The 22,017-nt window shown below is 54.8% G+C and overlaps 2 protein-coding genes across 2 annotated transcripts; one reads left to right on the top strand and one right to left on the bottom strand.

The window, feature by feature from the left end:
* SGTA (small glutamine rich tetratricopeptide repeat co-chaperone alpha) lies at positions 1-9,930 on the bottom strand. The gene is made up of 12 exons (XM_059831721.1): positions 9,903-9,930; positions 8,427-8,576; positions 7,156-7,259; positions 6,878-6,962; positions 6,130-6,229; positions 4,938-5,042; positions 4,610-4,748; positions 3,698-3,760; positions 3,238-3,275; positions 2,127-2,216; positions 1,753-1,876; positions 1-1,431 (listed from the first exon to the last, which is right to left on the bottom strand). The coding sequence occupies exons 2-11, from the start codon at positions 8,524-8,526 to the stop codon at positions 1,762-1,764; spliced, it is 939 nt and encodes a 312-aa protein (XP_059687704.1). The 5' UTR covers positions 8,527-8,576; positions 9,903-9,930; the 3' UTR covers positions 1-1,431; positions 1,753-1,761.
* A 536-nt stretch (positions 9,931-10,466) lies between these two features.
* Positions 10,467-17,787, top strand: THOP1 (thimet oligopeptidase 1). Its single transcript, XM_059831683.1, has 13 exons — positions 10,467-10,527; positions 11,155-11,358; positions 12,751-12,899; positions 13,397-13,504; positions 14,237-14,339; positions 14,496-14,656; positions 14,823-14,958; positions 15,061-15,427; positions 15,681-15,882; positions 15,990-16,176; positions 16,630-16,758; positions 17,070-17,206; positions 17,343-17,787. The coding sequence occupies exons 1-13, from the start codon at positions 10,512-10,514 to the stop codon at positions 17,499-17,501; spliced, it is 2,058 nt and encodes a 685-aa protein (XP_059687666.1). The 5' UTR covers positions 10,467-10,511; the 3' UTR covers positions 17,502-17,787.
* Positions 17,788-22,017: the final 4,230 nt, after the last annotated feature.

Raw genomic sequence — 22,017 nt, 5'->3', positions numbered from 1 at the left:
TCCAAATACTTTATTCTTCACAAGTTACATTAACAACATATTACTTTATGTAGCATTTACAAATCTTTTTTCTTGATAATAATCTTCAGATATACCTGCTCGCTCACACCACCAGGTCTCCTGAAAGGGTGTTTTCCATCTCACACCTACCCACCTTTGGACCAGACGCTTTTTGCGGTCAGGCCCCAAACACGCCTTCCCCACCACATAATCGAAAAAGCTACTTTAAAACAAATTCTGAGGTCGATATAAAAGTCTCTGGCCTCAACTACTGACTTCTAGGGGAACTGGCCAGAGCTTTCTATTCACCCAAGGAAGGACACGGTTAACTCTAGAGGGGCGGAACGCTGCAGGTCACTTGAGTTGGCTACAGGAGCTTTTCCCCCCTCGTCTCATGCACTGTGCCGAGGTGTAACCGCTCCTCGCCAATCCCCTGTGTCAAACCAGCAGCCACTTGCTTTCTGACTATCCAAGCAGCATTTTTATTCCTTCTGCTCTCTACTCAGGCACCCTCTGCTCCTACCATTAGCACAGTCAACCAGGTTGATTACTTACATGCATAAAAGACAGATTAAAAAAAGCAGAAGAAAAAACCCTTTTAAACACCAAAAAACATCATATATCTTTCTTACTGTCCACCGGACTAGTTCACAGATTGGATCATTCCAACAACATAGCCATAATTACTAAACACTAGACAAATTTTGTCAGGACCGGGAAAGAACCCCAAGAAGCATACCTGGAAACACTCACTAAAGGAGTAGTCGCACATGGGCATGTTCTACCAGTCCCAAGCCCAACACATTTACACTAACCTTTGAGAGGCGACCACCAAACTCCCGTGTATTAACAACGCTGGCAATGCTGCTACAGACCTGAATGAGAAACGTGGTGAATCTAAGTCAACAGAAACCCTGTTCCTGGAGGCAAGAAGGTCCCGTGATCTCCAGAGTGTTCAAACACTACCGTCTCGTAACGGGCAGGAAGGTTAAATGGGGCAGGACAGGGGTTAGGTAGGACTTGAACACTTCCTTGAAGTGGTACATGGGCAGGAAAGTGAAGACATCCTGTAGTGAAGAGTGCATCGTTCTTCAAAAACGGGTTAAAAAATTCCCATGTAGCAAATAACATAGAAATGTAACAGTGTAGTTAATTTTCTGAGTTTCTTTAGAAAGACTGTTGATGCTGGTTTGTGTTCAGCTTGCTGGATCTTCCAGAAGAAAAAAAGACTAATGGAAAGGCTGAGGGGGAGGAGCAGGGACGAAGACTAGGGAAAGAAAGCGTGATTCTGTCTTTAACATGCAGGTCATATAAAGTATTTTGGTTTTCCACTATTTTTCCCCCCGTCTTGGACACTTCCAACTCAAGAAATGGCAACACGCACATGGCTTCCAGTTTTTAAAGCAAAGAACATAGTTCCCACGGACTGCGCTGCAGAGACAGGAAGACAAGACATTTGCAAATTCAGTCTTTCAGGAAATAAAGTGTCCCTTTAACCACCATGACCGCTAGATAATGAAACTCGTTTGCCAGTCACACAGTGTGTGAAGAAAGTTCTTATTCACCACTCCTCAGGGCTGAGCCTTGCATCTGAGGCATGGTACTAGCAGTACTCATGCAGAGAACCCAGTCTGTACGGAGGGGAGACACATCAAATTGCTAAATTAAGGCACAAGACAGATACTGCAGCCAAATACAGAAATTCCCACTCAGCTGGCCACAGCACAGCAGCACTCCCGGCTACAGCCTCACCTGGATTGCTCATTCCTGTTGATCTTCGTTACTGGCACTTGGAGTTCGACTCCTAATCTGGCTTCGTAGCTGCTCTATTAGTTCCGGATTCTGCTGCTGCATCTGCTGAGCAAACTGCTGGCCCCTGAAGGACAACAAGCAACAGTCCCATGAGTGTTCTCACACACACAAACACGGTCTGGTGCCAGGAAATTCTTTACGGCCAATCGTCAAAACTCCACTCTAACAAACAGTTCACATCACAAAAAGAGGCAGTACTTTGCCCAACATTTAAGCGTTGCTCAACTGTTAAATTAAGATTCCACTTTTTGTCAGAAAAACCCAAAATCCATTTATTGACCAAGGCAATGGGGAACACCCAGTTCCATACTCACGCTTGTATGAGGCTGGCGAGATCATTCGTAGAGGGGCTGGTGCCTGCTGCTCCCATGGCGTTGTGGCCACCCGAAATCATCCCAGACATGCTGTGGAAATAACAGTCATTGCTCAGAGAAGGAAAGAACCACAGAAATTGTTTGGTTTATGCTGGGAGGGGAGCATCAGCGTAATGGGAACTCCTTCCCACACAGATTATGATGATATCTGCAAGGAAATCTTCTGCAACAACTTTTTGTACATTAACTGCAGAAGAGTAACTGTAACATTGAAGTGCACAATATGTAGAAATATTTATGATAGTGTCAGCTACTGTATTCACAGAGATTTCCCCTTTCATGTGCAAGCCCCATGTTGTATTTAAAACACTGCCCTTCCTCACACAAGCTAATTGCTTGCTCTGCAGCAAACGGTATCTACTGACAGGACAGCCTAAACACCAATTCACCCATGGTGAACAGCCCCTTCTTCTGGAAGTCCTCAGGCTGCATCTGGCACAGAAACTCAGTTGGCAACAGCAGTGGAAGGAGCAGGCAGAAGCAAATGGAAACAGTGGCTGACATTCAGCTCTTTAGCCAAATTATCTCATCTGGTAATCAAAGGATGGGCTCTAGAAGGTCTCTACCTCACTGCCTACCTGTGCTCTGAAAGGATGGTCAGGAGAGGTATGTGCCTTATTAATTTTATGACTTTACACTATCTAAGCATCTCACAAACATTGTAAATTGATCCCCATAACCTTGTAGCACAAAGAACAGAAATATTCTCGTTCTAACTGAGACAGAGCTGTGAAATCCTGTCTCTAGGTCACATAAATACTGTGCAGTAGGGCCAAACTGATCCCAAGCGTCCCAAACCCAATTCCAGTGCCACTATCTATCCTGCCTCCCTTCTGCAAACCTTTATACTAAGATCCCTCTTCAGCACAGTCCAGGCTACTCAAAATACACACTAGCTCAGGCAACTGGACTGATTTAAAGGCTGCCCTCCATACCTCTGGCCCAAATACCCTCCCGCTCCCACCAGTTCAGACCTACTGCAAATGCCAAACACACACAGAGCCTCAAACAAGCAATTCAAAGAGGAAATACAAGATGGGATCAAACTTACAGCTGTTGTACTTGTGGATTGTTCATTAGGTTAGATGCCTATTTAAAGAGGGGAGAAAAAATGACACCCTATTTAGTCAGAAATGACTGGGTAGATATGCAGATGTTATGCCATTCAACTCCAAACAAAGTGAAGGCAGAAATACTTGGAAACAGATCAATAGGACAAAAATAGCCAAGAGGAGCACAGCACAACACACAAGACAAGGCTGGTAATGCAGAACAGGCACCCTTTCACATCCAGCATATCACAAGGAGAAGCCTGTAAGTCACTGGCTCTTCATTCGACCCCAGTGAAATACAAGCAGTTTCCACACAGCAACACTGAAACCAAGAAATGAAGTGAAAACAAACCGCTAAAGCAACACAGGAGCTCCCCGCGCCATGTACCAATACATTTCATCCTGAACAGACCAGCACACAGACCATACAGCCTGGCTGTGAGCTGTGGCCAGATTTACCATACTCATGAAGCCGGGGTTGTTCAGCAAGCCAGCTAAATCAAATCCTCCTGGACCTCCAGTCTGTAAGAACAAAGAAACCACACGCAGATGACGACATCCTCTCACTTCCTGATGCACATTACAATGAAAATTACGTTAATGCTTTACTCCCAGTGTAAATCTGGCCCTTAAACCATGACAAAGGGAAGAGGCTCTGTCCATACCCTTTCTGTAAATCTGAGTCAGACAGCCTTGGGGGATTTAGGCTCACTAAGGGAGTCAAAGGACAGATGTCTGCATTACATGACTTACTGATCACCTCTCTCACCAGCTGAGTCACATTAGTGATGTACAGCTGTAACCCATTACAACTGCCAAATTAAACACATCCACTTGGTCACCTTTGCACTGGAGAAGTCTTTAGAAAATTAAAATCCCTTCAAAATTATACACTAACTGTTTCTGCATGGAATGTGTCAGCAGTGCAGTCACCAGCTTTCTGGCTAGGAAAGCTCCATGTTTCTTTTCTTAAGAAAACAATCTTTGTAAGAAAAAAGCCACCTAAAATGCCCTTTTGGTATTGCTAATAGGTCATTAGAAAAAAAACAAGCTGGATTTTAGGAGTAGTGACTAGAAAACATGCTTAAGGCAAAATTACTGTTTCAAAACACTGCCTTCTAATCAGTTTCATTTTCCAGCTCTTTCAAACAAGCCCAAGGTGACTGTGCTCAAGCAGTGAGAGAAGTTACCCTCTCTGGATTTAGTGGAAACATTCACATGAACTATCTCCCCTGTCTGCATACAAGATCTGTATTCTAAACACAACCCAGGTCATCAAGGCTCTGCCAGACAGCACCTGTCAGCACTTACAGTGAAGAAGCCTCCTTCTAATCTCACCCACATATAACAAGCATTAGTTTCAGAACTTACTGGACTAGGAGTCTCCTTCATTTTCTGTTCAGCTATTTTAAGGTTTGATTTGTATGTGTCGTTGTCTGGATCCAGCTCCAGGGCTTTTTTGTAGTAAACGACAGCTTCTGTGTGTTTATTTAAACTGGAGAGGGCCAAGCTATTAAAGTGGAAATAAAATTAAAAGTCAGAGTTAGAGAAGCACTTGCAGTCTTCCTCCACCCCCAGCAGAGGTGAAACACTAGGTATTTTTGCATGGCATTCCAGGGCAGAACACCCCTGATAGCATCACTGCCACAAGACATTTTGAGATTTACATTCTGGCACAAAACCCCCTGTTCTTACTTACCCCATTCTGCCATAAGCTTTGCTGTAGTTTGGATCAATGCCTATAGCTCTTTCACAATCTCTCACTGCTCCGGCATAATTTCCTAGTTTACTGTATGCAGCAGCTCTGGAGGGAATGGGAAAAGATGTGCAGAAAAGACTTATCAGCTTGAATATGCTGATCAAGGTCACCCCTGTTGTACAAGGCAAAGTCAAGTGTGAACTTGACATAAATCCAGGCCATATCTAGGCGAGCAGGCTGCTGTCCAAACACCCAGCTCCACGTTCCGCTCCTACTGCAAATAAATCCAGGCTCTTACTCCTCCTTATGGACTTTCCAAGAGGAGCCTGGGCTCCAGGGAGGCACGCAAGTATCACGCTTGCTGGCTCAATCTCTCTCAGCTTCCCTTATGCCTTGATTTCTTAGTCATAATGACCATTTCATCCATTTCCCCACACACTCCACATAAGAGGGAAAACTGTTTTTGAAGCCATAACCTGCTCTTTCAAGCCTCAGTCTCACAGCTCTTCTAGATGACAGGGCACTTGCCCAAAACCTCATGGGTCTTTAGCTTAGCTAAAAGCATCAGTGGCAGTTCCTCACCCCAAGAAACACCTCACAACATCATTAGCACATGTGCAGACATGTTACTTACATAGCCAGCTGTATGTACGTACACATAAGCACATAACTAAACAATTCCTGATTCAAAGTCTGTTTTATTCAACAATTGTCTTCCCATCAACTTTCAAACACTTTTGCTTGGAACTGAAAAAATAGGAAATTCACTTGCATACCATTTTGCACACACATCAGCTTATCTAATTCTCAATAGCAAGCCTTCAACTTGCCTCATTTCACTCCTTTGTTTTTATTATCAACACAGTCTCTCAAAGCTGGGCTCTCTATCCCACTTAAGAGTTAATTGCATGAAAGCAGACAATATTTCTTGGCATCCTTATATCTCCTCTAATGCCTAATAAGAGTTTGTTTCCACACCCACATCCTATCTAGAGATGCCAGGGCACAGAGCTGGCAGGAGGCACAGGAAAGTGTGTCACTATGAGCTTAAAAAAAGACACACAAAGAGCAAGCAACAGAACAAGTAGTCTACAGAATTGTAAAAAAGGGATTTTGACCATTCAAGAGTCTTGGATATAAGTACTAAAAACAAAAACACAGGTATACAAGGGTGGAGAAAGATAATCAGTACCTGTTGCAAAAATACACAGCATTGGATGGATTTAATTCAATTGCTTTTCCATAGAAAGACACAGCAGCTTCGAAGTTTTCTGCCTTCATTTGTTCATTTCCTAAAAAGATGGCGAAAAGGGTCCTTAACAAGTGAAAAATGGGGACAAACAAAAGCAACAGGCCTGGATCTACGCTCTACTTGGGAAAATAGAACAAGAGAGAAACCAGCGACTTTTGCAGGTCAGTCAAACTCCTTGCAAGTGTGAGGCATGTTCAGCAGCGAGGTAGGGGACCCACATTTTTGGCAATTCCAGGGTGCCTGATGCCACAAGCCCCCTAAGCACCCTCAGCTGTCCTCCCACCTCAGGCCTCCCCAAAGCAGCACCATGTCCTGAAAAGCACTGCAGTGTGTTGGCTCAGAGAAAGCTCTCCATTGTGCTTCAGCACTAATCATGCCCTCTTGCACGGCAGAGAAAAGGCAACATGCAGAGGAGAGCTCAACAGGAAAGATGCCCTGTTCTACACAGCGCAGGCTTCTTTGGAAGCAGAAGAAAATGCTGACCCAGCTGTCCATCTAGGCTCTGTGGCAGCTAAATTATGCCAACCTACACACACTGGAGCACAAGCAGAGAAACAGGCAGAAATGGAAGGGTTGATCCCATTTGCTTTTTTCCCCATTCCAAGCATTCCCTAGGTGCTGAGTGAATTAAGCCTCCCTCCCCACTACCATCTAAACCTCATTATACACCAGCTCCAGAGGACGTTACCTTCAGTCTTGAGTCTTTCAGCTTCAGCTATATCATCTTCAGAGGGGGTGATGGGCTCCGAATTTGTTCGGATGTGTTCAGGCTCCTTACAAGGAAAGGAAGAACACTGTGGTAAGGACTCCCACTGAGATGTACTAGACCTCCCCCTTCCCAAGCACCAGCTCGTCAAGCCCAAAACATTTCACTCCCACACACCTCCGAGGGGGCAGCACTGCCACAGAAATCAAGCAGAGCTCGCTGCTTAAATGGAAACTCAGCACATATTTTAGGGCACTCACCTTCCCTGCAGCAGCTTCAAATATTTCAGGAAGAGTCTGGGACACAGCTAGGCCTTGGTCTTCCATCGAGACCCCAAATGCTGTCTCCAGGCACTGGATGGCCACTGGACGAGAAGAGTCAGGTAATTAGCTTTCCCCACTCCACCAAAATACTTAGGCTCCTCCCATAGCACCTAAATTTCTCACTGTTGAACATACCAGGAAAAAACCCACAATTTCACACACCAGACTTGATACTTGGGCCATATCCTCAAATTTTGCCAACACCTCAGAGCTGGGCAAACCTTAGCTCTGGAGATCAAGCTCCTGGATTGAGTCAGTCACAACTCCCATCCTCACAGGTGACTCCAGAGCAGGTGCTGGGGGTAGAAGTTAATCAAACTGGGGCTTTGCCAGCATCCCCACAGCCACAGGTGGCACAGAGCAAGGAGAGACCAGCATGTTTCACTTGCTAGAGGGTAGCTGCTCTGTGAAGCACCGTGGCCACACAGAGGTCCATGGACACCAAACCACCACCTCCTCCCTCATCAGGCACATGGTCAGGAAGCCATTCCCAACACAAAGGGGAACCTCAGTGACACAGAGCTCAGTTTTACAGAGCTCATGCCATATTTCACAGTCCAAAAGCACCAGGAATAAACGCCTCCTTCGACCCAACACCCTCCTCCTGCCCTCTTCTCCTGCCTCGCCCAGGAATGTACCCCACTCTCTGCAGACGTGCCTGCGCTCTCTTTCAGTGGGACAAATGTACAGGCCAAAGACTAAAGCATAAGCTCCTTAAGTGGATCTTTTAAGATCAGTGTGCTCTTGTTACCAGTGAAGCCCTCTGAAAAGCCTGTATAAATACTCCAAGGTGTGCTGTGCAAAAGCATTTCAATAGCAGAATGGGAAAAGCACTCTGCAAGTATAAAGCACTTCCATACAACGACAAAGTTCTCATTTTACACTACACTACGAGCCTCCTGACTCCACCTCATTTAAGATAAAACTTTTAGTCACAAACCCAGGGAGGCTTTTGATCCCAGGTATATCCCTTCCTCAAGCTAATCTGCTTTTAAAAGAGATACCAAGAAATCAGATAAGCAATCAGCATCCCTCATGCCCTGGATACCTCCCCAAGGCAACAAATTAATTTCAGACCTTGAGCAAGGTTTGATGTTAGGAACAGCCCAGCCAAGTAAGAGGCAGAGCAGAGTAACCGTTCAAATTTCCCCATGCGTTGGGCTGACAGACCTAGACACACGAACAGGGAAGTGCATACGACCACCTACCTTCCAAACTCTCTTGAGCATCTGGAGACAGACCCCCATTCTGTAGCTGGTCATGTAAAAACTGGATGATGGAGTAGGCAAGGCGCTTCTGGTCTGCCATTCTGGGAGGCTGTGAAGAGTTTGTTTCGACTTCTTATAACTTTAAAAAATCTGCAGAGAGAAAAGTTACCTGACTTGATGAACAAGAAGTCCAAGGGCTTTCCCGCTGCTCTCCCCTAGTATGAATGTGGGGGATAAGGAAGTTGTTCAGGACTGGCCAAGGCCTCCAGAGCCTTCATTAAACTCTCTGCTGTAATCACAACCCCTTTACATGAACCCTCTGGGCCTCAATGCACCCTCTTCAGCACAAGCTGCACAGCACAGTCCTGCCCCACAAGGCTCCTGCCGAGGGAAATGCTTCAGAGATGCTGCAGACACTTGGGCTACCAAGATGTCTCTGACTGACCAGGACTAGCCAAACTGAGCACTGAGGAGTTCACCACTAAAAAACCGCAGTCTTCTGCTTTCAGAGCATAATTTGCTTCTGAAACAAAAACAAGGGCTGAAGCAATTTGCCACTGTAGGCAGAGCTGGGGTTCAGAGCTGCCAATCCTCTGCACTGCTCGCCAGCCTACATCACCTGCCCCACCAGGGTGCTGATGGTAAAGGAGAGTGAGGACCCAAAGCAAAGTGACCCCCACAAGCACATCCCAAGGCTGGGGCTTCCGATGCAGGTCCTGCAAGCACCACAGACACAGCTGCTCGCATGGCCTTGCTGCTGAGCTGCAGTGCTCTGCCTCTCCAGAATGCTTAACTGCACTTGTAGCAAACCATTTAGGGTCATTTAATAGAGAAACTAAATTGCTTAAACACAGCCACTGTAAAAGAGAGCCCAACAGAGCAAAGCTGGCCCCAGCGCACTGAAAGACACCAAAGATACCACAGGTCCCAGACACAGACAGGCATCGCGGTGCATGGTGCATGCCTTGGGTGAAAGCCTGTGCCAGGCCCCCAGCCCCGGTGACAAGCGAGGCCAGAGAGCCCACAGACCCTCCCAGGCCCCCGGGGGCATGCAGACAGGAGGAAGGCACCTGTCCTCAGCCACAGCGCCGGGTCCCTGACAACAGTCCAGGCCGCAGCTCCCACCGGTGCCCCCGGGCAGGCAGAAGGGAGGCAGGCCTGAGGGGCGCGGCGGGCCCCAGGCCACCGCCCCGCTCCCGGCAGGGCAGCCCCGTTCGCGGGGAGACGGGAGCAGCGGCAGGGCTCTCCCTCCCGGAGAGAGCAACGCGCCCGCAGCCCGGGGCCTGCACGGGTCGGGGCGGGGGGCACACCCCGCCATAGCCCCGGGCCCGGCCCACAGCGGACCACGGGCGAGGGAAGCGCTAGGCCCCGCCGCGACACCCTACCCAGCCGCTGCCCCTCCAGGACGGGAGGCAGACAGCTCCCGGCGCGGAGCACAGCGCAGCCCGACCCCCCTCCGCCCCCCGCCCCGCTCACCGGGCACCCCGACACTCGCCTCAGCCGGGGCGGGCTCAGCTCTACGCATGCGCCGCGCCCACCGCGCCTGCGCACTGCCTCCACCCAGGGCACGCCTGCGCTGCGGCTAGGCCTTATCTACCCCGGCCCCGCCCCTATACGGCCGGGAGGAGGCGACCACGCAGGCGCCGAGTCTTCAACGCATGCGCAATCTCTGCCCCTCGGGGGCGGGGCCGGAGGCCGGAAGCGCAGCTGTCGCTCCTCCCTGAATTTTACCATAGAGAGGGGGCGTTGCCATGGGAACGGGCGGGCGGCAGCCCCGGGCCGCGTCGCTGCTCGCGGCGGGGTCCGCTCCCGCTGCCGGGCCCGTGGCGTCGCCGCCGCGGCTGAGGGCCGGGGCAGGGATGGGGCTCTACGTGTGCGGGCGGATGGGCCTCTCCCCCCGGCCCGGACGGGGTGAAGGGAAGCGGAGAGCGGCCCAGTCCTCCACTCTCCCAGAATCCCTCGGCGCGGCCGCTCTCTCTGCCGGCCTCTATGGTTGGGGCACATGCTCCGTGCGTGGGGCCGGCGCGGTCTCCTCCCGGCCTCGTCAGCAGAGCGGGGCCTCCCGGCACCCCCGGCACCCCCGGCATGGCCCCCCCCACAGGTACCGGGCGGCGGCGGGGGGAGCCGGGGGGCAGCGAGGGGGCTGGGGCGGGGTGGGAGCGCATGGGGGGGGCGGCGGGGGAGAGGAGGGGAGGGGAGGGCAAGGGCGAGGGGCTGGCGTGGCGTGGCGTGGCGTGGCGTGGCGTGGCAAGGGGGAGAGAGGGGTGGGTGGCGGGAGGAGGAGGGAGCCGGGGGCAGCCCCCCAAGGGCCGTGGAGGGAGGCCGTGGTCTCCTGCGGCCCCCGCTGTCACCTCTCTGCCCCACGGCTCCCGCCCCGGGCAGGGGACAGCCTTGTTCCCGGGCTGCGACAGCCGCCCCCCCCCCGTGGGCAGCGGCACCTGCCAGGGGCACGGCGAAGAGCGAGCGGGGAGGGAGTCAGGTTTCTGTGAAGGGGTTGGCATGACTGGGAGGGTAAACAGTGCCCGGAAAATAATCCGGCTGCTGATTGCGGCCGGCGCCCTGCTTCCTTAGAAGCCCGGTTGCTCATCAGTGCGGTTTGTTTGCTGGGCCTCTCCTTTAAGTGCTTTTATCGAGCTTTAGCTCTGCGGCTGAATTTTCTTCCCAGCCCCTGTGAGGGGCATCTCACAGACGGTTTCCTCCCCACCTCGGTTTCCTCCCCACCTCCCAGGTAACGTTGTGGACAGCCAGTCCCCCAGGCTATTGGCAAATCAGCTAAGATGGGACCTGACTGCCGAACAGATAGAAAACATGGCCGCAGAGCTCACGGAGAGGACCAAGCTTGTGTACGACCGGGTGGGCTCCCAGGAGCAGGGCGAGGTGTCCTATGAAAACACTCTCAAGGCATTGGCTGATGTGGAAGTGGAATATACAGGTGCGTACACCGAGAGGGAGTACTGGCTTTCTGGAAATCAACGTGTTATTAAGCTTTTTCTGGTCGTTCTTTTGCTCTGTACTGTCCTCTCCTTTTTTCTTCCCTTGGCCCCCTCAGCAGTACGTTGGGTTTTTTTCCAGTTAATGTTTATACAGCTAGATGTAAGTACAAAGACTAGAGTAGATTTGGAACGGAAGAGCGAGCCTAAAATGAGGGCGGCACTTTGGCAGCAGGATGGTCTGCAGGAGGAGCAGCCAGGTTTTCAAGGTTGTCTGCAGCTTTTATGTGTCAAGGTGCATTAGCGGGAACAAATTGTGCACTGGCAGAAATGTTTTGGATGATCTAAGAAATCTTCAGCTCTCTTCTAACTTTTCCCCTAAGGCAGCGGATAAATGTCTGTCCGTGTGCCTTGTTTAAACACTGCTGTCGTTTTAGGGATTATGTATAAAATAACATGACACGATGGCATTGTGCTGGCAAACGATGCAGGCTTCGACATATCTCCGGCTAATTATTTACAGCAGTAGAGTGCCAAAGTCACGCAGCCCCCTTCCTGCCTCACAGCATCTGTTAGCTGTCCTGACTGCCCGTGTTGCGAGGTGTCAGGTCTGTATGAAGCAGAAGCCAACCTGAAAGCCTCCTCTTTCTTCTCTCGGATTTCTTTTTCCTAAAATAAGAGGAAAAGCCCTTACTAAGCAGGGGTAATGTTAACTTCAGCAGAACTCTCAGCACTTTCCCTGGAGAGGAGCTGCCTGCTCACCTTCTGCCGGGTGGAGAGTTCTCGTGCCTGGAAGGCAGTGCCTTCCCACCGGAGTTGTATTATTTGAGGTTTTGCAGAGATGGTGGCAGGGAATGTTTTCCCTGTTTTCACTTCTAAAATGGAAATACGTCAGGACAGAGCACACCTGGGACGTGGTGGCTTTGGAGGAGCGCCTGCAGTAAAGGTGTGTCACTTGTAGCCTGGTCCTCTAAGGAAAGGAGTCACGCAACGATGCTGCCTGTGTGTCTGCCAGCATAGAAGTCCGGTGATTCTTGAAACTGTTGATACCAGCTGTAGCTGGGGCAAAAGAGTTGGGATCTGACACATGTGAAATTCATGAGAGTTTTGTGAGAAAGATGGATTGCAGTGGGAAATCAGTGACAGCTGTGCTCGGCAGCAAGGAAGGGGTGAACGGGTGCTGTGGGTGGCTGAGTGCTGCTCAGAGAGGACAGCTCTGGGTTTGACGGCAGCAGCTTGCCTTGCTCTTCCTTTGTGTGGGCAGGCAGGTCAGGCTCCAGGGCCGTCAAACTGGCTCCCAGTTAACACAGACTCTCTGTGTACACTCCCACTCAGGAGCAGTTCTGGGACATGAAGCCATTGCCTTCGCCGTAATCCCTCTTCTCTCTTTCCAGTCCGTCGGAACATGCTGGATTTCCCCCAGCACGTCTCTCCTTGCAAAGACATCCGTGCAGCGAGCACCGAGGCTGACAAGAAGCTCTCGGAGTTCGATGTGGAGATGAGCATGAGGCAGGACGTGTACCAGAGGATTGTCTGGCTCCAGGTTTGTGCTTGGGAGGATGCTCTGTCTGTGATACACCCGAGCAGGGCACTGAAACCTCCTGGAATTACAACAAAGCCTTTTCCCTTGTCCTGGAACTTAGAAGTGAATGATACCGAGGCAGGTCTGGAGCTGAACCGCAAGTGATCATGGCAGAATGGTCCAGCTGTTAGTGAGAACTGGGGACTTGGGGTTTGAGGGCTCTGCCCCCCTTCAGGGCCTCGATTACCCCTTTGGTAAAACAGCGTTAGTAAACCCAGCCTGCCTCGCGCGGGGAAGGGGCTGGGTAATGCCCTGAAAAGTGCTGTAATACAGCATAAAGGTGAGATGTTTAAAGCAATCCGACAGGAACTAATACACCAAACCAAAGCCTTCTTGTGGGGTGTTTCCATCTACTTCTGGGTCACTGATGTTACAATAACCTGTAACTCCTCCCAGGACCCAACTTTCTGCAACACCTGATCCTGCGGTTCCCTGTGCTCATGGGTTTTGTTTTACAGGAGAAAGCAGAGAGCACTTCGCTGAAGCCTGAAGCAAAGAGATATCTAGAGAGGCTGATCAAATTGGGTAAAAGAAACGGTCTCCATCTCCCTGAGGAAACGCAGGAGGTGAGATCGCAGAGCTTAAAGTAAGCACATGTAGAAGAGGCCTTGCAAGGCTAACGGGACAGCGTAGCGTTAGAGCAGAAGACTGAGGCTCAGACTCCTGAATTTTGTCCCCGATTCGTGTGACCTTGGGTGCATTGGGTGATGTCTCTGGTCCCCTCTTTTTCCTTTCCGTTCGATGGGGATGACGTTTACAAAGTGGGGTCGATGCTGGGAGTCGGGGCGCTCCCGACAAGCTGAGATTGCAGACGGTGCTGTGCAGGTCAGGAATGGAAGTGGCACCCGTCCCCGACATGCAGAGGGGCGGTCAGGGTGCCCCATTGGGGCTGGGGTCGGGGTGAGCGGGCTGCGGGGGGCTGAGCTGCTCAGGGTCTCCCTCTCTTATCATGTGCCAGTCATGGAACTTGAAGCTGGGTTAAAAACAGAAGAGAAGGTGAAATGAAATAAGGGTAGAGGAGGTTGTTGCTTAAACACCTGCAGCTCCTGAGCTGGCAGGAGGCAGCTGGGACCTTGCTGAGGTGGCTGCTTTCCTACCAGGTGGGATCAAAGGGAGCCTGTTCTAGGCTGAGAGCTCAGCGCCTGCATGCAATTAATTCTGCAGCGTTGCATTTGAATAAAAGCCAAGTGCAGACCGCTGGGCAACTCAGCAGGCAGGCTGCTGGCTGGAGACAGTGAACGGTGCTGTTTGACTTCCCCCTTTGGACTGACTTTTCTCTCTTCATCTATATTTTAAAGAAAATTAAAGCTATTAAGAAAAAGCTGAGCGTCCTTTGCATAGACTTCAACAAGAACCTCAACGAAGACACCACCTACTTGCCCTTCTCGAAGGAGGAACTAGGTATGGAACACTGAGGCTTATTTCTCTCCTGGTGTGGCCCTGAGTGCCTGGATTCCTCTGGCCAAGGAGCAGGAGCCTGTTCCTGTGCTCCATCCCAGAGCTGGTATTTCTGGAGAGGCCTGAGCTCTCCATCAGTCCTGTCTGCTCTTTTCTCAGGGGGACTCCCTGAGGACTTCCTGAACTCCCTGGAGAAGACAGAGGATGGCAAGCTGAAAGTCACCTTGAAATACCCGCACTATTTCCCTCTCCTGAAGAAGTGCTACGTGCCTGAGACGAGGAGGAAGGTGGAGGAAATGTTCAACTCCAGGTGCAAAGAGGTAGGTGGGCCTCGCTGCTTGCCAGCAGGGCCAGGTGGGATGCCAGGTCAGGTCCAGGCACTGAAGGGGTCTTGTCTGAGATCTGTGCTTCTTTCCACACTGGGACTTGTGCTTCCTTTCTTGCCTGCATACCCCACTTCACTCTTTGGCTGACTCTACCTTGCAGGAAAATTGCTTGATCCTCAAGGAGCTGGTGGACCTGCGTGCTCAGAAAGCCAGTCTCCTGGGCTTCAACACGCACGCGGACTTTGTGCTGGAGATGAACATGGCTAAAAGCAGCAAGACAGTGGCTACGTTCCTGGGTACGGCACTTGGCTGTGGAGGGGAAGAGCAGGGACATGTGCTGAGCCGTGTGTGCTGCTCTCAGCCCCGGACACTAACCCTGTCTGCCTTCGTTTTCCCAGATGAGCTGTCTCAGAAGCTAAAACCCCTTGGGGAGAAGGAACGGGCTGTGATCCTGGACCTGAAAAAGAAAGAATGCGAGAAGCGCGGCCTGGAGTTTGACAACCGCATCAATGCCTGGGACATGCGCTATTACATGAACCAGGTGGAGGAGACCAAGTACAGCGTGGACCAGAATCTGCTGAAGGAGTACTTCCCCATGCAGGTGGTCACCACAGGCCTGCTGGCCATTTACCAGGAGCTGCTGGGGCTCACCTTCCATCTGGAAGAGAAGGCTCAGGTCTGGCACGAGGACGTCCAGCTCTACACGGTGAAGGACACCTCCTCTGGGGAGACCATTGGCAAATTCTACCTGGACCTGTACCCGCGGTGAGGCCTTGGGCAAGGCGAAGCGAGGGAGGAGGGCTAGGGTGCGGGGAGCAGAGCCTGCCACGCGCCTGGGGAAGAGGAGAGGCCGTCCTGCCCCCAGACGCGTGGCCGTGCGGGGGGAGCGGTGTGTACTCAGCCAAGGCTGTCCCAGGAGCACGGGGTCACCAGGGGCTTCTGCTCTGAGCAGGACTGTGGTAGCTCGTGGCTGGCCATGGGGGAGGATCCGTGTAACAGTCTCCTCTTCCTGGCATAGGGAAGGGAAGTACGGGCACGCAGCCTGCTTCGGCCTGCAGCCGGGCTGCCTCTTGCCGGACTCCAGCCGGCAGATCTCGGTGGCTGCCATGGTGGCCAACTTCACCAAGCCCACACCGGATGCACCTTCCCTGCTGCAGCACGATGAAGTGGAGACGTACTTCCATGAATTTGGGCATGTCATGCACCAGCTGTGCTCTCAGGTGAGGCCGGGCTGAGCTGGCAGAGGGTTGGTTTGTTCCCTTTCCCCCTGTCATGCTCTCCTGTGGGATTAAATGATGCCCCGCTCTAAGCTTGCTGTGTCTCCTAGGCGGAGTTTGCCATGTTCAGTGGGACACACGTGGAGCGGGACTTTGTCGAGGCACCATCGCAGATGCTGGAGAACTGGGTGTGGGAGAAGGAGCCGCTGCTGCGCATGTCCAGGCACTACAAAACTGGAAGCCCCATCCCTGATGAGCTGCTGGAGAAGCTCATTAAATCCCGGCAGGCAAACACAGGTGGGTCCCTGCAGAGGAGCCAGCGAAGAGGGGCCGGAGGGGAGCGAGGGCAGAGCCTTGCCGTGGTGTCCCCTGTGTGTGGGGAGGAGAAGGGACCCTTAGTGACCTGGCTGGGTAGAGGAAAGGCTTTGTCTTGCTCCCTGTGGGGACTGAGAGGACTGGGGGGAAGGAGCCACATCTGCCTGCTCTTAATCTGGGAAGAGCGAGGGTGGTGTGGTGGGAGGTGCAGCGGGCTGGGTGGTGGCACAGTGAGAAGAGGTGCTGGGAGAGGCAGGGATTGTCTGCAGGCTTAGGGCTGAGCTGGCGCTGCTTAACTGGGCTGGTCTGGGGAAGCGGGTCGGAAGTTGGGTGTGGGGAGAACTGTGGGAGCTCCCCAGCCTGCCCTGCTGCGACCCGGCCTCGGAGATGCTCCTGCAGGCAGGAGCTCAGTTTGCCTCCTCTTTCTGGGAACAGGTCTTTTCAACTTGCGTCAGATTGTCCTGGCCAAGGTGGACCAGGCACTGCACACCCAGACGAAGGCTGACCCCGTGGAGGTGTTTGCCCGGCTGTGTGAAGAGGTGCTGGGCGTCCCTGCCACCCCAGGTACCCGGGGGCTTGGGGGTCCCGCTCTCGCCATCTCTCTAGGCCTGGCCTGCCAGCTTGGCTCAGCAGGTTCTTTTCACGGCTGGGCCTTCAGGCTGGCTCGGTGGGGACATTTTCTGCTGGCTCCAGGAAAAGCAGGACTGAAACCATACAAAAATAACTGTAAAGTTCTTCCCTGTTTCCCCTGGGATTGTGAACAAGCTGACCCAGTGCCTGCTCTGACATATTTACAGTACGGAGGGGTTTTTCCATGCTGTGAGCTGTTCAGCAGCCTTTCACGTTAACGCTCCTTCCCTTCCTTTGCCGCAAAGGTACAAACATGCCCGCTACATTTGGCCACTTGGCCGGAGGCTACGATGCCCAGTACTACGGCTACCTCTGGAGCGAAGTGTACTCCATGGATATGTTCCACACGCGCTTCAAGCAGGAGGGGATCATGAACTGTAAGGTAGGGAGGACATCCTGCGCCGCCGGGCTCTCGGCGTGTGGCAGGGGCTGCCTCCCCTGCCAGAGGTGGTGGGAGACGGCAGCATCAGTGGGAGGGCGGGTGTCCTACGCATACCCCTGTCTCTCTCTCCTCGCAGGTGGGCATGGATTACAGGAATTGCATCCTGCATCCCGGCGGTTCCCTGGATGCTTCCGACATGTTGAGGAAGTTCCTGGGCCGCGAGCCCAAGCAGGACGCCTTCCTGGCCAGCAAAGGACTGAAGGTGGAGAGCAACTCGCTGCCTTCGGCCTGCTGAGAAACTGCCCCAGCCCGTTTGAATCAAGCCAGCTCCTTTGTCTACGCACCAGTCCTCTCAGGCCAAGCGATACCCGGTACTTCTGTCACCAAACGCATCCTGGGCCGGCCCCTCCCTGGAGCTGTTCCTCCAGGATCCTGCTCCAAGCTCATCCTGGGCTTCAGGAGCCGGATTCAGCCCTGGTCCAGGGCTCTGTGGTGACAGCTCTGCAGAGGGAGTTGAATTGCCTTTGTCACCCCCCCAAGGGGGATGGGGCTGTCGGTAGCCCACACAAATTGGCTGAACTTTGAACCTGATTTCTGCACGAGGGTGAGTTTCGGCCTCGTTCGTAGCCGGGGAGGAGGGTGAGAGGAGCTACCAAACTTGAATCGTTGTTTTAAAATCCCTTCTTTCTAAGAATTGAGACTTCCCACCGGGCTTGGCTTGTTTTGTGCCCTGAGGCAGACTTACTGTTCAGAGCACGAAACAAGCAGCCTGAGAAGCTGCGTTGGGCATCGTGCTCTCCCCGTCTTTGGGCAGCTGGCAGCTGTGGAATAAAGATGGGGAGATCCCAGAGCTTGTAAACCATTGTGTTTACTGGAATGTCCTGCCCTGAGCCCCTCAGATGTTCCTGCCTGGGCAGCAGGCCTGGGAGTGGGGCAGAGATGGCCAGTACAGCTCTTCCCAGAACAGGGGGTCTGGGGAGCGTGGCCTGGACCCCGCACGCTGCCAGGCGTCCTCGGGAGGTTGTACCTTCCCCCAGGCTGTATCGGAGGTGCTGGGACCCCGTGCCCGGGGCCATCTTAGGGCAGCCGATGCCTTCTGGGCTCAGGTTGTAGGGGCAGAGGGTGTGTTGCTATTGCTGTCACCTCTAAGCCAGGGTGGGACAGGGGAGGGCTGTGTTAAAAAAAAAACAAAAGCGGACAGCTTCAAAACAACACGGATGCTGGGGATAAAAATATCAAGTGGGCTTTGTGCCAGGCCTTGAGCGGCCGGGCTCTGGGTGCGGCGCCAAGCTGGGGGACGGCAGCCAGCCCTTTGCCCAGCTTTGGGAGCAGCCGGGCTGTGCCACCTGCCCCCCCAGCTGTTCCCCTGTCCCCGAGAACCCTAAAACCAGTGCTGGCGTGGCATGGCGTGCCTCCCTCTGCTCTCTGCTTGCTTCTACAGCGCCCTGCCCGAGCAGGCGGGAGGGCAGGGCTGTGGATCGGAGCTGCCGGAGGGAAGAGTTGACCCTAAGGGCAAAGACTGATTTCGGGTTTTGCTCATGTAGGAATTACGCGCGTGCTGGGAAGGGTTTTTAGGAGCGAGTGTGTGGGGTAGGCTGCTTCCTCAGTAGCAGAGGGGAGCCGAGGACCTTGGAGGGGAGCTGTGAGCTCCCACTGGCGTGAGGGATTTGTGGCGACGGGGTACTGAGGGCAGGTCTCGTTTTCTGGTGTCCCAGCCCACCTCCAGCCTCGGGTCAATCTGCGCAAAGCCATTTCAGGGCTGCGCCATCGGTCCCTGCAGCTCTTCTGTGGTTTGAGCACGCGGAGGGTGCCGGCGGGAGGCCGAGTGCCCATGTTCGCACCCACCATCCTGGCCAGGGCTGCGCGTGGGAGCTGCCGTCCCTCCCCAGGGTCTCGTGCTGCGGCTCCCTCCCCAGCTGGGCTGTTCCCTTCGCTTCTCCTCTCATCTGGGCTGCGTCACCAGAGCGGCTCTGGCTTCCTTCCCCGCAGCCGCGGATGAGAGTGTTGGAAGAAAGCTCGTCCCAAGTGCAGACAAAGTCGATGCTGTCACCTCCCTCCCCCAGACCCCCCCTGGTGACACGGGAAGGCCGGTGACACCCTCCCTCGCTGGTCCCCTCTTGCGCTGACATGTGGACGGGTCCGTAAGCAGCGAAGTGGCTCTTTGGTGCTTGCTGGGGCCATGTTGAGCATCTTGTCTTTGTCCCCCCCTCCGTTTTAGGCATAGGCAAGTGTCTGTCCCGGGTGCCGGCTGCGCAGGGCCGGGCGCTCTCGAGTTGACGCTGTGGGTGTTTTAAGTGTCATGTTTTTACTGAGCTTTCAGGGTTTTCTTTCAGACCTCTTCTCTCGAGGGAGAGAACTGGAGCTGAACGGGGAAACCGCGCACTTTCCTCCCTCCTTCCCAGGCCACAAATAACTCCGTCCCTCCCTCCATAACCCCTGCTGCTGGTGGTGTGGTGAGAGGTGCTGCCGGAGGCTGCAGCCGGGCAGAGCAGGGGGACCTGATGCCTCCCCAAGTGCTGCTGGTCCCCATGCGTGGGTGATCCCCAGGAGCGATGCTGGGCAGCGGGCTCCTCGGAGCTGCACCTTCTCCCCGCCAGCTCCTCGTCCTCATCCTGTCCCAGGCTGGCAGGGAAGAGAGGTCCCTTTCAGGTTTGGGTTTTTTTTTTTCTGTTAACCTTTTCTAAGGGCAAACTGGTGTGTGTGTGCCGTTTGTAATGGTCACGTCCCACCCTGCTTGTTTCAGTGACTGGATTTTAGATGATTCCTAGCACTAATAAAGGTTTTCCTAAGCGGATGTTTGCATGGCTCAGGTCCTGCCGAGGAAGCTGTTCCTTCGTGGCGGGGAGATGGTTGTCTCCTGGTCCCTGCCGCGCCGGGGCAGCAGGGTGGTGAGTCCCCTCACCAGCACCGCGGCAGCCCCCGCAGCAGTCTGCACAGTGGGTCCTGTCCTACGAAGACGGGCACCGAGTGGCAGGCGCGGGGCGGCAGCCTGTCTGGTGTGAAGCCCTGGGGAGCGAGAGGCAGTGACCCCCCGTCCCCGCCCGTGTCCGTGCGGGCTGTGTGCCCCCCGCCGGCCCCACACCTGGGTGAAGAAGCCGTGGTCCAGCACGTCCCGCAGGCTGGGCCGCGCCGCGGGCTCGGGGGCCAACAGGCGGGCGATGAGGTCCTGGGCGCAGGGCGAGAGGTGGGGGGACAGCGGGTACTGCGCCGCCCGGATGCGCCGGTACAGCTCCTGCCGGTGAGCCGCCTCGAACGGGGGGCTGCCCGTCAGTGCCACATACCTGGGGGGTCTGGCTGCTCAGGGGGGCCGGGAGCACCCCCTGCCCTTCCCTCCCTCCAGGTCCCCACTTACATGGCACAGCCCAGGGCCCAGACGTCCGAGGGCACCCCGTGTCCCTTGCGGTCCAACACCTCCGGGGCCAGGTAGCTGGGCGTCCCGCAGAGCGCCCTGGGGAGACGGGCAGGGTGAGCCCCGGCCTGGCAGCACCCCCCGGCAGCACCACGGCCACACTCACCCCCAGCACCGTCCGGCCGGTGCCTCCCGCTGTGCCAGTCCCAGGTCCCCGATCTTCACCTGCATCTTCTCGGTCACCAAGAAGTTACCTGCGGTGGGAGATGAGCCCGAGTGGGGCCGATGCAGCTCACCCTCCCGCCACCCCGGCTCTGCCCCACACACTCAGCTTGAGGTCCCGGTGGACGATGCCCTGTCCGTGGAGGTAGCGCAGCCCCGAGATGATCTGCCGCAGGTAATACCGCACCTCCGGCTCCGTCAGCCTCCCCCGGGCCCGCAGGATGTCAGCGAGGGACTGGGGATGGAACGAGGCTCCAGCTCGGGGCCTGGCAAAGCCCCGGCGTGGGGATGCTCCATTTTGGGGTGCTGGCGCTTGCTCACCCTCCGGCTGCAGTACTCCAGCAGCAGGTAGACGTGGCTGCGGTCGGCGAAGTGCCCGTGGAGGCGGACGATGTGCCGGTGGCGCAGGCGGCCGTGCAGCTCCCGCTCCCGCTCCACCTGCATCGGTGCGAGCCCGGCAGCCCCCCGGGGAACCCTCTGGATCCGGGGACCCCCAGCATGCACCCTTGGGGAGGGGAACCCACCCAGCAACCCGGGAAGGAGGGAGAAGGGGCAAGGGCAGGGCGGTGTGGCTCTGTGGGGTCCCCATGGGCATCGCCCCCCGTCCCTGGGGTCTTTCTGTGGCCCCCCCGGACTCACCCTCTCCCCGATGCCCACCGCGGCGAGCCGGGCTCGCGGGATGACCTTCGCCGCGTAGACCCTGCCGCTGGCCACCTCCATCAGCTGGTAGCAGCGCCCAAAGGCGCCCTGCGAGGATGGTCCCACAGGAATGAGCAGCACCGGCACCCCGGGGCGAGCCGAGGGGCGAGAGGCCGCGGCAGAACGGGGTCCTGGGTGTCGGGGTGCCCTTCACTGGGGGCCCAGGGGACCCGGCTGGCGCTGGCCCCAGGCACCTGCTCCGCTCTGGCTCGGTCCCAGCATCCCCCCACTGCCTCAGTTTCCCCTTCCCCAGAGGGGACGTGGCGGGTGCCCCTTGGAGCGGGACACCTCGGGGACCCCCTGCAGCCCCACGGGGTGCGGGTGTGTGACACTGCCGGGGGGCCCAGCGGGGAGGGGGTGCTGGCTGGGGTGAGGGGCTGTCGGGGGGTTGCAGGGACGTTGTGGGGGCGATGGGGGATTTACCTCTCCCAGGAGCCGTCCCCGCTTGTAGAGCGTCCCGCTGCCCCTGTCCTCGATGCGCCATCCGGGGAGCTCGTCCCCCGCGCACCCCCGGGCCATCCTGCCCAATCTGCCGTGCCCT

This window comes from Gavia stellata, chromosome 32 (assembly GCF_030936135.1).
Source record: "Gavia stellata isolate bGavSte3 chromosome 32, bGavSte3.hap2, whole genome shotgun sequence".
Classification (NCBI taxonomy): domain Eukaryota; kingdom Metazoa; phylum Chordata; class Aves; order Gaviiformes; family Gaviidae; genus Gavia; species Gavia stellata.
The sequence above is the reverse complement of the archived record's forward strand: the minus strand, read 5'-3'. Positions and strand labels throughout refer to the sequence as shown.

Excerpts from the sequence above, each read along its gene's own strand:
- SGTA (XM_059831721.1), bottom strand. The coding sequence starts at position 8,526 with ATGGCAGACCAGAAGCGCCTTGCCTACTCCATCATCCAGTTTTTACAT. Across the intron at positions 4,749-4,937 it reads AAAGCTTATGGCAGAATGGG|CTTGGCCCTCTCCAGTTTAA; the intron begins GTAAGTAAGAAC and ends CCACTTTAATAG. Across the intron at positions 3,276-3,697 it reads ACCCCGGCTTCATGAGTATG|GCATCTAACCTAATGAACAA; the intron begins GTAAATCTGGCC and ends CTCTTTAAATAG.
- THOP1 (XM_059831683.1), top strand. Across the intron at positions 15,428-15,680 it reads TACCTGGACCTGTACCCGCG|GGAAGGGAAGTACGGGCACG; the intron begins GTGAGGCCTTGG and ends TTCCTGGCATAG. Across the intron at positions 17,207-17,342 it reads AGGGGATCATGAACTGTAAG|GTGGGCATGGATTACAGGAA; the intron begins GTAGGGAGGACA and ends CTCTCCTCGCAG.